At 38.2% G+C, this 15,969-nt stretch overlaps 1 protein-coding gene across 1 annotated transcript in view; it reads left to right on the plus strand.

Annotated features, from left to right (window-relative positions):
• The first annotated feature begins 534 nt into the window (after positions 1–534).
• LOC122073801 overlaps positions 535–15,969 on the plus strand; it is a 36,514-nt gene continuing 21,079 nt past the window's right edge. The window contains exons 1-16 of the mRNA XM_042638435.1: positions 535–595; positions 2,194–2,339; positions 4,856–5,047; positions 5,143–5,242; positions 5,819–5,915; positions 6,144–6,195; positions 10,729–10,830; positions 10,917–11,063; positions 11,177–11,339; positions 11,453–11,683; positions 11,770–11,924; positions 13,367–13,495; positions 13,601–13,718; positions 13,893–14,088; positions 14,265–14,376; positions 14,462–14,616. Coding sequence (XP_042494369.1) covers positions 535–595; positions 2,194–2,339; positions 4,856–5,047; positions 5,143–5,242; positions 5,819–5,915; positions 6,144–6,195; positions 10,729–10,830; positions 10,917–11,063; positions 11,177–11,339; positions 11,453–11,683; positions 11,770–11,924; positions 13,367–13,495; positions 13,601–13,718; positions 13,893–14,088; positions 14,265–14,376; positions 14,462–14,616 — 2,156 coding nt within the window. The remainder of the gene's footprint in view (positions 596–2,193; positions 2,340–4,855; positions 5,048–5,142; positions 5,243–5,818; positions 5,916–6,143; positions 6,196–10,728; positions 10,831–10,916; positions 11,064–11,176; positions 11,340–11,452; positions 11,684–11,769; positions 11,925–13,366; positions 13,496–13,600; positions 13,719–13,892; positions 14,089–14,264; positions 14,377–14,461; positions 14,617–15,969) is intronic.

Raw genomic sequence — 15,969 nt, forward strand, 5'->3', positions numbered from 1 at the left:
GTTTTGTAGTTGTGTAATTTTGTGATGCCTAATCTTTGGCTTTTGTTTCCCTTGGTTGGCTTCTCCTTGTTGGATTAAGCCTCCCCCCCGCTTCCCCTGTATCTTCTCCTCCTCTTGGTAATGAATTATTTATTCAAAAAAAAAAAAAAAAAAAAAAAAAAGAAAAAGAAAAAAAAAGATAGATGTGGGTGGGATTGGCTATCTTTGCCTGAGCATCTCACCCACAACTATCTCAGCTGTTTGTCTTCCTTTCTCAGGAGAGGGAGCAAGCAATAGTTGCATCAAATTTCATTAATTCAATTGTGATTGTGTCTACACCAGCCTCTCTTTATATAGAGGTCTAAAATTATAAAATAGAAGCTTAACTCAAAATAGAAAGTAATGCAAAATAGCAACCGACTCTAAGTTCTTATTTAAAGAAATAGAAGGGCAGCTACTAGGGATTCTAGAAGATGTAAACAACTACTAAAACAGGGAAAATAAAGGACTACACCAACATAGGAGTGGCTTGACCTCAGCCTAAAGTCTGGTTTGATGGCTGCTGCTTTTGGTTTGATGGTTGCTTCTTCTGGTTCCATGGCTACTTCTTCCTGTGGTAATGTAACCCATGATGGGAATCTACATCATACATAGTGACAACCGACAACCATGACTAAAACAATCAAAACGTGTTCAAAGGATCCCTGAAATAGAAGTATACACCATAGTTGTCAAGGCGCCGCCTGGGCTTCTAGGCGATTTGCCTGGGGCCTAGGCGGCTTGTCGCTTTATATTTTGGCACTTATTTATGCCAAATATCATGTAAGTAAATGAACATTTTCGTAAGATATTAGTCATAAATAAGCAAATGCCCCCTATTTGGATCCAATAAATATAGTTTAAAAATCAAATTCTAAAATGATAAAAATTCAACTATTATTCTTTCTTTTGCTGTTTTTCCTCCCATTTGATGTATCCCCTTTGATCCATTATGGTTGCCTTTGGCTTTGTCTTTGATGGTCCCCCCGGGAGGGCTTGTCCTTGTTTGGTCTTTGCCTTCCTCCCCCCCTCCCCTTTTTCCCCCTTGTATATTCTTCTTCTCCTTTGGTAATGAATATATTTATTTATCAAAAAAAAAAAAAGGTCAACCACCCCAGTCCAAGAACGAAAACTAGATTTTTTTTGTTGTAGAGGCAATTTTCAACTTTCAAATGCTGGGTTTTTTCTCAATTCTGAAAATTTATAAATTGTGGAATGGTGAAACATTACTAAAAACCAAAAGTCCGGTAAAATAATCTTTTGTTTTGATGTCCATAAAATTATTTTCTTTTGACCAGTCAAACTTATTTTTGAACAAGAGCATTTCTCAAAATATATATATTTTTTATGAATTAAGGTTGATTTTTGATGATTTGATGGGGCTTAATATTAATTTTGTATGGCTTGATGTGGCTTAATGTTGATTTTTATGATACAAGGTATATGTAGCATACTAAATAATGTTAGAATAAAGGGAAAATAAAGAAATAACACTTGGTTACCTTAAGCGCCTTGTTCGCCTTTAGGTGGGCAACTTGGCGCCGTGACAACTATGGTAAACTCTCACAGTATTGTCAAAACAATGAGATCCCCGTTCCCCTACTTTGGTAATTGAAGAGAATTCCCTGAACACTAGGCAAGCCCTCCTAGTCCTTGCTTAGCAAGCTTGTTTGCCACGATCTCTGATGCCACTGAACAAGCAGTTCAACTGTAACTCTACCAGGAGTGTTTTTTAGCTGAGTAACCTTGATGTGCAGATGGAGTATCTAGGCACCGGTTGCAATGCCAGGGGAAGAAGAATAGCTTGTAGTTTCATGAGTTCAAGAGTTCCCAGTTTTCTAGGAATTCTAGTCTCACTACGAATCCTATTCCCCATCAAGTGGTATCAATGCCATGGTTAGCTGTGAGCCAAGGCCTTCTGATTTGGCCAGCCTGATGGAAACTATCAGCTGATTTGCAGAAAGTTTCCAAAAGATAGCTGATGAGAATAAATATATTTCTGAGAGACTTGCTGCCATAGAGCTAGCGAATTAAGATGAGAAACCCAAAAGGCCTTTAAGAGCTAGAGCTTACAGTTAAAGATGATAAATCCAAGAAGCCTTCAACGACATAGATGTGACATTACTTGAACATTTTAAGGATGAGATTGAACATGCAAAAACTTCTGCCGTGAAGATAACATTGCAGAACTCAAAGAAGATAGTAAGGACAAGGTTGCAACAGTGATACTAGATGAATTCATTGCTAAGAAAAACTTCGAGAACACTTCAGATGAAACTGTCAATATTCAAGACGTGGTTTTTGTTGTTGAGGATTTCAGAGTTTGTGATTTGACCTTACTACTTCGAAAAGAAGATTCCCAGGATTATGGAGTTTACTCGTATTGTCTCTGTGTTTGCCAGAATATTCTTTTGGACTAAAGATGCATGCTACTCATGCAATGTTCATTCTACGCCACTACAAAACTCGTGGATGAGTTTTTCAAGCTACAGAGAATTGATGCAGTATCTCAGCACCCGTAGCAATGCCAGGATAAGAAGAATAGCTTGAAGTTTCAGGAATTTCAAAATTCGTAGATTCTCTAGGAATCACATTCCCCATCAAACCTCTTTGACAAATAGCAGGTCAGGTGAAGAGGATTAGATTTGATCCTAGGACAACTGCATGAAAAAATGGTGGAAGTTGTATTTTACTTGTCTGAATTCCTCTTGGGAAAAAGTGCTTTTGATTTTTTTTTCTTGGTTTGTTTGGAGGGAGTATGTAATTAGGGGTGTCAATGGGCTGGGTGAGCTGGGTTTTTTGGTCTCTCAACTTAACCCAGCCCCAACCCAGCCCTAGGTCAAGCTGGGATATCTCAGCCCAGGTCCAACCTTGTTGGGCTGAACCCAACCCAGCCCAGCCCTGATTGACCCTGGCGGTATGATAAAGTAAAAAAGGAAAGTAAATAAGTTGACATAAAGAATCATAATGAGGGTGGATGGTGTATAGTGGTGAGTTAAGAATATTTGTGGATTAAGAAAATATATGTGAGACAGCGTGGGTGGTATAAATTACAATGAATTTGGTGTGTCAATGGTAATATATATATATATATATATATTTTTTTTTATACACAGACTAAGATGGACATAGTGTATATAGGGTTTGGTTGGGTCGAACCGGGCTCCACCCAGGCCCAGCCCGACCCGGCCTTGAGCTTCAAAATCCCAACCCAAGCCAGCCCTGCTGGTTGAACAGTTCGGCCCAAGCCCCGTTTGGGCTCAGGGTGGGCTTGGGTGAGTTCGGGCTTTGCCGGGCTTTTTTGACACCCCTTACTATGTAATGATTGGGAATTTTCTTCTGTTATTTTCTCTTTGGTGTTGGGGGGGGGTTAGTATGACTTGCCTGTTATTGTTGAGAGGTTTTTATCTCTGTTGCTGACAAGTCCTTTTGGAGAGAAAGGTAAGCATTCAGTGGACTATGGCCCCAAATTCTATTGTGGCAGCTTATGGAAGGAGGGAAATAGGAGGCTTTTTGAAGGTCATTCCATAATTTACCATAGAGTTTGTGCTGATATTGGTCACAACGTCTTTAATTATACTATGGTTACCAAATAATTTAGGAGGTAGATAGAAATTGTTTTACTTGTGATGGGTTTTCCTAACTGCATGATCGATGCCAAGTCTTCTCTCTCTCTCTCTCTCTCTCTATATATATATATATATATACACACGCACATCTAAGTCATGTGTATCATGTTATATTTTCTGTAACTTTACCGTGGCAAGAAATGAAATACAAAATCTTCTTGTTGCTGAAGAAGAAAAGTGGGTGAAATGGTATCCAGCCTGCTATTTGCTTGATGGTCCTTTATTCAAGTTTGTTGCCGTGACGAGTTGTGCCAATTTCACCACTGCTAAGAAAGATGGCGGCCTTTCTGAAGTAGAAGTTCCTGAGGCAAACACGCCAATCTGTAGTATCCAACTCGTTTAGACCTTCAAAAATGAGGCAGAGACAACTCAAACTATAAATTTTAGTAAAACTAGGAGCCAGATACTAACCCAGACAAAAAAAACTAAAATCTAGCTTCAATAAAAGAGTCAGCTCCATAGTATGAGAACATGATTTTTTTTTTCAAATCAAGAGATTTATTTAGTGGTGGGGAGTAAAACATTGTAACATATGACAGTAGCATGATTGACTGGACAATGGGCCCCAAAACTAAAACAGAATTGAGTTGTCAACATGTTATAGTCCCCGCTGAGTATGTGAGATTACTTCAAATTCAGTTACTAAGGAACATCATAGGACCATTATAAAAAATACATTAGGTTTGTTCTTGTTCTTGGCCATACATGCATTGGTCTCCTTAGCCTCCAGTATATAATAGATAAATGCATTCTCCAGGAAATTCTTGATTGAAGTAGGGGAAGGCCTACAATGACCATAGAAGTTGTGAGGAATGACATGCATAGTCTAGGTCTTGTCCCAAGTATGACCTCAGATAGAGCTGACTGGAGGGCAAGGATCCATGTAGTCAATAGTTGAGATTTTCCTGACTTGTTGATGCTGGGCTTCTTTCTTTTTATTTTCATTCTCCCTTTTGCTTTTCCCCGGATCCATGTAGCTAGCCCCATTAAGTTGGGATAAGGCTGAGTTTGTTGTTGTATTCTCCCGGCTATTCTCGCACAAAAAATATGAAGATGTCTATTGGTTCATCTCTGGATGAAATATATTAGCTTTCTTGGGAAGGCCCGGTAAACTCCGGACAAGGAAAGGAAAAATTCTGATATTATATTCTCATGAGGAAAAATGATATTTGAGTTATTTTTGTGCTGCAGTCATTCTTCCAGGATAGTGGGAGGTGTGTTATTACTTTGACGTGACTCAAAACTCTTGCCATATCTCACTCATTTGTTTTTCAGGAATTGAATCACTTGACGTGACTCGTATACTGTCTCAGCAAGGTGGAGAGGCTGTTTATCCCTTGCCACAAATCAAGGGTTTAGTGGTTCACTCAAAACTAAATTTGGCAGCCTTGCTGTTTGCAGTTAAGTATGCGGCCACATATGCTCCATTTACTTTTGATGTTTTATGGGTTTAATAGTTGATATCTAAGAATGTTCTGTAATATATTTGTAATAGAATGTTATGGGAGGAGATAATTTAAAGAATAGGGCTGCATACACTAGGGAAGGAAGGAAACAGCTATTTACGGTTCTCCAAAGTGCAAGAGGTTCCTCAGGTGATTAATGATTTCTGAGTGAATATTTGGACACCTTTTTTTCACTATGGACTTTTATAATAATACATCTGATTTGTGCACTGGCAGTGGGGTATGTTTTTATGTACTTGTGATTTGAAATGCAAGATACTACTTTCTATAGTGAATTGCTTCTTTAAAGATGCATATAATAAAATTTTCGCAATTGAGATGTTCTGTATACACTTCATTTGTTTTATTGATGTCCATTTCGTTATTAAAGGACATTTTGGAATTCTTAACCTGCAAAAACATCCCATGCATTGTTCTTACTTGTTTTCTCCAAAACACCCCAAAAACCGCTAAAAAGCATGGTATGGACTATGGACCACCCAAAATTGCATGTTTGTATACTGCTGCTTTTTTTTTTTTTTTTTTTTTAAATATTTCACAATGTTCGATCTTTTCCTTTAAGATTCATTTCTCAATATGATCTCCTTTTATTTCCATACATAGTTTGTTCTTCTATATGTATTTCCATTTGGAGATATTTTTACCGCTAGTGCATCTTATTCTACATTCAAATATTCTAATTTGTTTGTTGTGGTGCTTTTGCAGCATCTGTTTTGAAAGAAAAACTTTCAGCTTTAGGTTCATCTGGAGTTTTAGCTGATCATCAGCTTCAAACACAATTGCAAGAGCATCACTTGAAGGGGTGAGAATAATATTTCTTTTACAATAGTTTCAATAGGTTGATTTAATCATATTGCTGCTTTTAGATTTCTGTTTGAGATGTATACTCTGGTCTCATGTTTCTTTAATCTCATTTTACTTCAGAATACATTTCTATGATATTCACTCAGTTTTTGGTTTGGTATTTTTTGGATTTTGCATATTTGATTTGATTTCTAACTGCAGACTGATAAGGTTTCCCTTATGACAGCCAAAGGCAGCTTACAATATCGGATATTGCACGGAAGGCTTTTCTTCACAGTGTATGTTCATTTCTTATTTCAACTAGTTTAGTTCTCAAATATGGTCTCTGACCTGCTTGCTAAGGTCTCCATAATAGTGACAAATATGGATATGGAGCCTCAACATGGAAAACCCTCAAAAGCACCATCGCTTCAAAATGCCAGGAAAACTCAGATGCTGGACTGAGCTCAGTGGTGATAATGGATACGTTCTACTTTGGGGATTTGATTAGAACTATAGGTTATTGATGCATTTTGTTGTTAGTTCTGTTGATGGTTACAACTTTTAGATGTTCTTTTTGGTGTGTTTGTTTCATAGTCATCAAGGCAGCGAACTGACCAAGGCGATCGAGGATAGGAAAAAATCAAGGCAACACCAACAAGGCGTTGCCTAAGCAACCAAGGTGCCAATCCAGGCTGAACAGCCTTATCACCAAGGCACCGCCATTGGAGTCTCCTTTCATTATATTGTATTGTCTATACTTTTATTATATACCTACATCTTATTATTGGTGCATCATTTAGGCACCCAGCACCTTAATACATTCAGCCAATCTCCCTGTGCATGGATCCTATTGTTTTTTGAGTACTTTTATTTCTTATATTATCATGTCCTATTGTCCTTGTGCTAAGGGTTCCCCACAAGCAACATGCCGCATTGATGCTCGGATGCGGTGATAAGCAGGCATAGGTTCTTGTACAATGGACCAGTGTGAGTAAGGAACCTATTCCATAAATGTAGGCTTAGACTAACTTCTTGGAACATTTAATCCTTAACGGGTAAGAGTCTGGGGATGTAGATGCTATGAGGAGGAGGAGGATTAATATTGCTTGTATTCAAAAGACTAGTTGGAAGGGTAAAAAAGTTAAGTTGTTGGATGGCTTTTAACTTTGGTATTCGGGATATAAAAGAAATAGCAGTGGAGTGAGCATCGTAGTGGAAAAAGAGATAAAAATGATGTTTTGGATTATATCCATCAAGGTTGTGTTGGAGAAAGAGGTTGTCAATATAATTAGCGCTTATGCACCCCAAGTAGGATTGGATAAAAGCAGTAAGCTCCAATTTTGGGAACACATGGATGGATTAATGTAAGGCTTTGGTCAAGCTGAATGCAGTGACCAGAATGGACATGTTGGGAGGGATCCTATACAAGGTTTAAAGTATTGGTTTGTATTGTACAACTGATACTGATACAATACGTATCATATCAGTTTCTTTTAAAGGGTTACTATATGATAGGTTTAAAGTATCGGTCTGTATTGTATTGTTTGTATTGGTCGTATCATATCGGTGTAGGTGCATATCGATACGAGACACAATACCAATACTTTAAACCTTGATTGAAGAGGCTATGAAGACGTGTATGGAGGCTACGGAGTTGAAGTGAGGAGTGAAGAGGGGACCTTAATCTTAGACTTTGCGGTATCTTATGATTTATCCATTGTGAACACTTTCTTCAAAGAGAGAGAGAGAGAGAGAGAAACACTTAGTTACCTACAAAAGTGGACAATATACTAGCCAAATAGACTTCGTCCTAATTGAAAGTTCCAGCAGAGTGTTGTGTAAGGACTGTAAGGTTATACCAGAGGAGAGCCTAGCCACTCAATATAGGCAGGCGGTCTTGGATATGTGCCTCAGTCTGCAGAAATGTGAGATAAGGGAGCCAATTTTCCTAAGATAAAGTGGTGAAGACTAAAAGGAGATTCATTAATACTTACTGATAAAGTGGTCAAACAAGGAAAGTGGTATGCTGAGGGAGACACCAATATGGTGTGGCATGAGATTGATAGCCTGCATTAAAAAGGATGCTAAATATGTTCTAGGAGAAACAAAGGGTACTTGTCAAGCCCCTAGGGAGACTTGGTGGTGGGTTGATGAAGTCGAGGCAGCCATTAAGACTAAGAAAGCTCATTTTAAGACATGACAAAGGACTAAATATGTAGAAGATAAAAAGAGGTATAATGTTGCCAAAAAACGAAGCTAAAAGGATTGTGGGGATAGCAATGGCGAAGAAATATGAAGCTCTTTATAATGATGTGAATACAAAGGAAGAGGAAACAACTATCTATAAAATAGCTAAAAGGAGAAAGGACGAGTAGAGATTTCGACCATGTGAAATGTATCATGAGTGATGATGGTAGAGTGCTAGTAAGAGATGAGGACATTAAGAAGAGATAGGAAATATATTTTCAAGTCCTAAATGGAGTCATTTTAAGTAAGAGTGGCCAAGAAGACTGTGTGGCAACTCAAGACACCACATGCCACATGTATATACGAAAGATTAGAGTGACCGAAGTTAAAGAAGTCTTAAGAAAGGTGAAAGTAGGCAAGATACCAGGCCCTGATGAGGTCCTAATAGAAGTGTGGAGAACCTAAGTTTATGTGGGGTATCTTGGTTAACCAATCCTTTTGACAAGATTACTAGCGTAAGGAGAATGCCAGATGATTGGAGGAAGAGCATTACTATTCCGATCTACAAAAATAAGGTGAAATTCAGAGCTGCAATAACAATCGAGAGATAAAACTAACGAGTCATACTATGAAATTGTGAGAGAAGGTTATTGAAGCCCACTCGAGAAGAGAAACCACTATTTCGGAGAATAAATTTGGTTTTATGCCAGTTAGATGCGTAGGTCCATGACATTAGCTATTTACTTACTCAAGAAGCTCATATAAAGATTTAGATCATGCAAAAAAGACCTCCATATGGTCTTTGTTGACCTAGAAAAAGCATATGACAGAGTCCCTAGAGAATTAATCTGGTGCATGTACTTGAGAAGAGAATGGTGTTGAGTAAATATGTGGATATAATTAAAGATATGTACAAGGGTGTTGTGACTACTATGAGAATTGTGGGAGGTCAGTGTAGTGATTTACCAATTACAATGGGGCTGCATCAAGGGTCAGCTTTAAGCCCTTATTTGTTTGCGCTCATCATAGATGATGCAAGAAACATTCAAGAGAAAGTTCCGTGGTGTATGCTCTTTGTTGATGGTATTGTTTTGGTGGATGAGACAAAAGCTAAGATTAACGCTAAGCTGGAGTTATGGAGATCAACCACAACCTTTGAATCAAGAGGTTTTAAGATAAGTAGAATGAAGGTGAAGTATATGCTATGTAACTTTTGTCACAACGATGATGGATAATGAAATAGTGAAGCTTGAGGAGAGAGAGGTATCGCAAAGTGATCATTTTAGGTATTTGGGTCCAATCATAAATAAAGAAGGTGATATTGAGGGATGATGTTTCATAGAGGACTAAAGTGGGATGGATGAAGTGGAGAGGTGCATCCAGAGTATTGTGTGACCTACGTATTCCTTTAAAGCTTAAAGGAAAGTTCTATAGAGTACGAGGCGGATTGCTGGGGAATTACGAAGTGTTATACATATAAGCTATGTGTAGCAGATATGAGGATGCTATGATGGATGTTTTACAGAGGATTAAAGTGGGATGGATGAAGTGGAGAGGTGCATCCAGAGTGTTATGTGACCTACATATATTCCTTTAAAGCTTAAAGGAAAGTTCTATAGAGTACGAGGTGGATTGTTGGCAATTACGAAGTGTCATATAGAAAGCTATGTGTGGTAGAGATGAGGATGATAAGATGGATGTGTGGCAAAACTAGATAAAGAAAGGAATGGCCATATGAGAGATGATTTGGGAGTTGCCCCGATTCATGAAAAATTCCGAGAAAGTAGTTTGAGGTGTATGGTTATGTTCAACAGAGACCTGAGGATGCACCAGTTAAGACTAAAGAGTTATCTCATTCAGATTGAAGGGGCTAAAAGAGCTAGGGAAAATCTAAAATGACCATAGGAGTAGTGAAGAAAGACATGCATAGTTTAGGTCTTGTCCCCATTGAGTTGGGATAAGGCTGTGTTGTTGTTGTAACAAAGTTATTAAAATTGCCATTACATAGTGTCTATGGTTTAGTTGGTGGTTAAAAATTAGTCTTATATCAAGTGAATAATTCTACAGTTGTGTATATATATATTCTGGCTTAAATGGTCAGGCAATTCATGGCTAGTGGAGGTGATGGCCATCTTGGAGGGCCTTAAGTGATTAGTCGCCCCTCGCTTTCGGAAAATTTTAGTGGATTAAGATTCTTCCCTGGTTGCCTGATGGTTCTTGAATCTTGAATGACACTACTGGCCTCTGGACTCCTGGAGTCTATCCTTCATTCCTAGACAGGTCAGAGATATTGTTGGATCTGTGACCATCTTGTTCAGCTGTATATTGATGTGCCAACTCTGTAGCTGACAAGTTAACCAAGCAAGGAGTGATGAGGGCTTGCTATCATTTGAGTCGTGATCTCATCTTGTTTCTGTATATTGGCATTTAAATTGTACTGCACTTTCTCAGTATCAATAACTCGTATGTTTTTATTTCAAAGAGTTGGGGTGGGGGTTGGGGGGTGGGGGGTGGGGGGTGGGGGTGGGGGATGTCACTCTATGTGGGTGGCATTTTATATTCATACATTTGTTTCTCTATGCACTAACTTTTCTCAGTTTCTGTTTTTCCTCACTCATTAAGCATTTGCACTTTGTTTATAGCATTTCTTGGAGGGTCATGCCAAGATTGCTCCTATTTCTCGGTTGCCTCTCATCACTCTTTCAGATGTTAACCATATTCTGAAGGACATACCCGTCTGCCAGGTACTGAGATAACTCCAGATCAATTTGGATAGACAATTATATCGTTTCAAGATTTCATTCATATATAATGCCATTCTGTGTTGTAGCCATTTCATTTGGAGCTGAATTTCTTCAACAAACAAAATCGAGTTCTTCACTATCCTGTTAGAGCATTTTATGTAGAGGGTCTCAACCTCATGGGTTATAATCTATGTTCTGGAGTGGATACTATTTACAAGAAGCTTTATTCATCGGTAATTATAAATGCTCCCTCCCATTCCTGCTGTATTTTCTACATCTTTTTTATGAGATACAGCACATGGCCTTAATGTCCCATATGATTTCACTACCTGTTATCTGGTTTCAGATCCCTGCAAATGTTGAATACCATCCCAAAAACATGGTTTACAGTGAAAAGCAACATTTATTCCTCATTGTTTTTGAGTTTAGTGGTGCAACAAATGAAGTAGCACTTTATTGGGAGCAAACTGACTTTCAAGCAGCTCATAGCAAAGGAAGCACAATCAAAGGTTTGCTCATCCTCTTAACATGCTTATTTTCTATTCCTGCCAATGTGTATATTTCTTAATGATTTTATATACTTAAGTAAAGATTCATAGATTTTCTGGTTTGTGTTGTGCAGGTCGCGATGCAGCATTTATTGGTCGTAATGAAAATCAGTTTGCCATTCTTGATGATGATAAGACTGGTCTGGCTTTATATATTCTGCCAGGATCAGCTTCACAAGAAGGTGGTGAGAATAATGGAGCACTCGAACAAAATTTACCTGGTGATGCAAATGTTGCATCAATTCGGGGTCCAGTGGAGTTCATGTTTGAAACTGAAGTTGATCGCATCTTTTCTGCTCCAATAGGTGAAAGAAGGAACTTGTATGTTTTTATGGCATAACAATTGGTTATCACTTTTTGCCAATTTTTTTTTTTTTATCCTTTTTTGCAGAATCAACTGTCATGTATGCTACTAATGGCAGCCATATTGGGTTGACAAAACTGATTCAAGGATACCGCCTTTCAACTGGAGATGGTCAACATGTAACAACAAAAACTGAAGGAAAAAAGTCGATCAAATTGAAAGCAAATGAAATTGTACTCCAGGTAATAGTATCTCTCTATTTGAAGTCCTGTTATGACCGTGGTTTGGATGTATAACACTATGTAGCAATAGTTGAGGAAACAATGATAGAGAAGATCATCTCCTTCTGGCCAGATGTCATTAAAAGTTATTGAATTCCTTATTTGGTTGGGACACATTGATAATCTTCCAAGATGATTTTTATGGTCTGTTCACGTGGCTTTAAAATTGCTTCTCCATCTTCGTTCTCCATGATATTTGGTGTACGTTTTTGATTAAATAATGGTTGGTTATCCATTTTTTTAACACTTCCATTTTGCATTACTCCTTATCTTTTTTTTTATTATTATTTATTATTTTTAATAAATATTGGATATTGTAAATTCCAACATCATTGTTGAAATGTAGTTATTTATCTACCAACCTGTATGTCCCTAATGCTGGACCACGCAAATGTGTTGTGTGGTGTCATTTTTTTTTTTTTTTTTTTTTTTTATAGATATACTATATGTATGATATTTACCACTGCAACAACCAAACTTCCAATAAGAGACCTGCACTTGGCTGGAACAGAGGTAGTGTATCAAACTTTAGGATAGAACCGATATGGCTAACTCTTCTAAACTTGTAAGGCAAAGCAGAAATGAGTAAGTAGTAAGTACTGAAGGGCTTCTATGTTGTTGGAAATCCCCTAAACCAATTACTGGTTTAGCTACTTAGATCTCTTTAGGATGATCATCCACTCCAGAAGTTTATGAGTTGACAGCATGTACATCAACCCCCCCCCCCACTTGGGAGAAACTCTGAAGCAAGTTCCCAACATCATCGGCAGCATAGTTTTGTTGTAAGGGATATGTTGCTCACATGGATTGGGAACTTTTTCTTGATAGTAGTTTTAATTAATCATCTTGACAATCTCTTCTGGATCTGATGTTCTAGAAATCAACCTCAATTTCAAGTAAAGTGTTGATTTGTTTTCTTGGTGGTCTCATGGTTTAAAGTATCTCTGATACGATATGATACGATACCCATCCGGTACGTATCTTAAATTTAGCCGACCGATACTGATACTTTAATCATTGATCTTTAGCATATTGTAGAATATCTCCTATACGATACGATACCCTCCGATACGTATCTTAAATTTAGCTGACCAATATGGCGACCGATACCGATATTTTAATCCTCCAACTCACTCTTGCCTTTGCATCCTTTTTCTAATAATACTTCTTTTACTGTTGCCGATTAAAAAAAGAAAAAGAAAGAAAAAGGTATATGCTCATGGTGGATAGATGGTGTTCCTGATAGCTTCACGTTTGTGGTCTATTTTGCTGACTATGGATTTTGTTCAGATGGAGCGGTTTTCTTTTATTGCATCTCGAATTTAATCTTACTTTTATCATATTAAATATTTTAACTCTGATTATTTAAATCCTCTTTAAGTCCAGTTCAACTCTCTTTGCAGGTTCATTGGCAAGAAACTCTAAGAGGCTATGTTGCAGGAGTGCTGACTAGTGACAGAGTGCTCATTGTTTCAGCTGATCTGGATATCCTGGCAAGCAGTTCCATGAAGTTTGATAAAGGGCGTCCGACAATATCCTGAAAAAATGAAAATTTTGTATTGTGACCCTCACCCCTTTAGCTTTTAACTGTATGGTAAAAAATATCATAAGATTGGTTGAAGGCTTAACACAAGTACTTCAGATCCATTCTATGGGTTGGGCCCGCACTTCTCTTTTCAACTGCCACTGCAGTTAGTGTGCTTGGATGGGATAGCAAAGTGAGGGCCATTCTCTCTCTTAGTATGCCTAATGCAGGTAAGTTCACTTCCTGCTTAATTGTTTGTGTTTGTGTTTGTGTTTGTGTTTGGAGCTCTCTTCGAAAACCTAGTATCTCAACTTTACTGGTGTGGACATGAATTTTAGCAATTGAATGCAGCGATAAGCCTTATCTTCTGAGCCGTCAGGATGAAAAATTTCTTATCTTTGCAGTGTTGGTCGGTGCTTTGAATGATCGATTGTTGCTGGCAAACCCAACAGACATAAATCCTAGACAAAAGAAAGGAATTGAGATAAGGAGCTGTCTTGTTGGACTTCTTGAGCCTCTTCTTATTGGTTTTGCAACAATGCAACAAAATTTTGAGCAAAAGCTTGACTTGTCTGAAATCCTTTACCAAATTACATCCAGGTTTTTCTATGCTTCTGGCCATTGACTCTTCTCCATCTTAGCACATCTTTTGAATTGCTGGGTTTTATTTTTTATTCTAATTGCTTGACATTATTAGATTAAAATGTGTACCTACCTATTAGTTAGAAGTTATAGCATGGAATACTTATGTTTCCCAATGTTCCATCTGAATGTAGGTTTGACAGCTTACGGATAACTCCAAGATCTCTTGATATTCTTGCCAGAGGTTCTCCCGTCTGCGGAGATCTCGCTGTAGCATTGTCACAAGCAGGACCCCAGTTTACTCAGGTGTGTGATGATTATCATTTTTTTTCATTTATATTGGATTTCTCATCTGATTTGATTTCTGGACCATCTTCTGAATTATTAATAGGTGTTGCGGTGCAACTATGCAATCAAAGCACGTCGTTTCTCTACAGCTTTATCAGTTTTGAAGGATGAGTTCTTGCGGTCAAGAGATTATCCACAGTGCCATCCTACATCTCCTTTGTTTTACCGCTTTCGTCGGTTGGGATATGCCTGTATCAAGTAAGCAAAGTTGATGAATTGTAACAAGTAAAAGAATGTAGTAGTACCTAGAAAACTGGTGCTTTTTTTTTTTTTTTTTAGCCCACTGTTTTGTTATAACTATATAACTTTTCAAACGGAGAGGGTTCCCTACTCTGTTGTGCAGTGGGAATCTCCCATGCCATACCAATGATAATGCAGAACCGGGGTGAAAAAAACTCAGTTCGGTTTGCTTAATGGCCACCCAAATAGGAGTTCTCAATGGCCAAGATGCAATGGCAGTATTGTAAATAAACAGATTATTGAAGAAGTACTTGGGAGATGTGGCTTAAAAGGGATTAATAGCTATTTGGTGGGGTAAATTAGGAAGTAAAATATTAGTATGGGATATGAAAGAATTAAAGACAAATAGAGGGGTAGAATAGGAAATCAGAATAAAAGGAATTAAGCACCCCAACTCACGATGGGGATTGTCTTCCTCCTTGGACCAAAGCAGGAGCGGTAGAGTTGGGAGAACTCAGATCGAGAGAAACTCTTCACCAGGCCTCGGGTTGCCTTGAAACTTCCAAGTGGAGATTCTCAGGACAGGGCTCTAGCAAACCCACAAGACAAGCACTTGGATCTGCAGGCTGGAAGGCTGCGAGAAGAGCCTGAAATCGACCCTGGCAGTATAGTGAAGTTTAGTCTTGAAACCAGTCTTGTAACCTGCAGCAGAGAAGGACTTTGGAGGTGATCCTCTAGGGTCTGAGTTGCCTTCAAGGTAGCAGCCTTTGACCAAAATTTCAGTCTCAACCGGTACAGGACAAGGATGCAACAAGTTTTCTTCTGTGCTAGGTATTACCGTCCAGCAGAGATAGTGTAATGTAACCAGTAACCGTGAATAGGGAAACAGGGAAGGAAGAAGAAGAAGAAAAGAAGATGAAGAAAGAGTAGAAAGAGAAGAAAGAAAAGAAAGAAGAAGAGGAACAAAGTGGAAGGGAGGGGTATGCAAGCATCACAGCAGCCACAGTCTCAACCAATAATTCAGCCATTCAATTATTTCAATCAAAAACTAAACCCCATAATCGTTTTCCTGCAATTTAAAGAAGTCCTTACATAAAATTGGAAAGCAAGTAAAGATGGAATTAATCTAAAATGGAAACTAACTAATTGCAAGAAGGAAATCTTATGTGTCTGTTTCTAAAATAAAGAAAATCAAATATACTAATTTGCTTTTCTAAATATCAACTACCAACTCTGGCCAGACCAGAATTTCGGTTTGGGTTGGTTGTCTTGGCTTAGGCCTCCATAGTGGGTCAGTCCAGTCCAGTCAAGCCAAGGCATCTGCATTGGCTCACCTCTTCTGAAAAGAACTCGACTCCGTCGAGTTTGGAT

Source organism: Macadamia integrifolia, chromosome 3, assembly GCF_013358625.1.
Source record: "Macadamia integrifolia cultivar HAES 741 chromosome 3, SCU_Mint_v3, whole genome shotgun sequence".
Classification (NCBI taxonomy): Eukaryota; Viridiplantae; Streptophyta; class Magnoliopsida; order Proteales; family Proteaceae; genus Macadamia; species Macadamia integrifolia.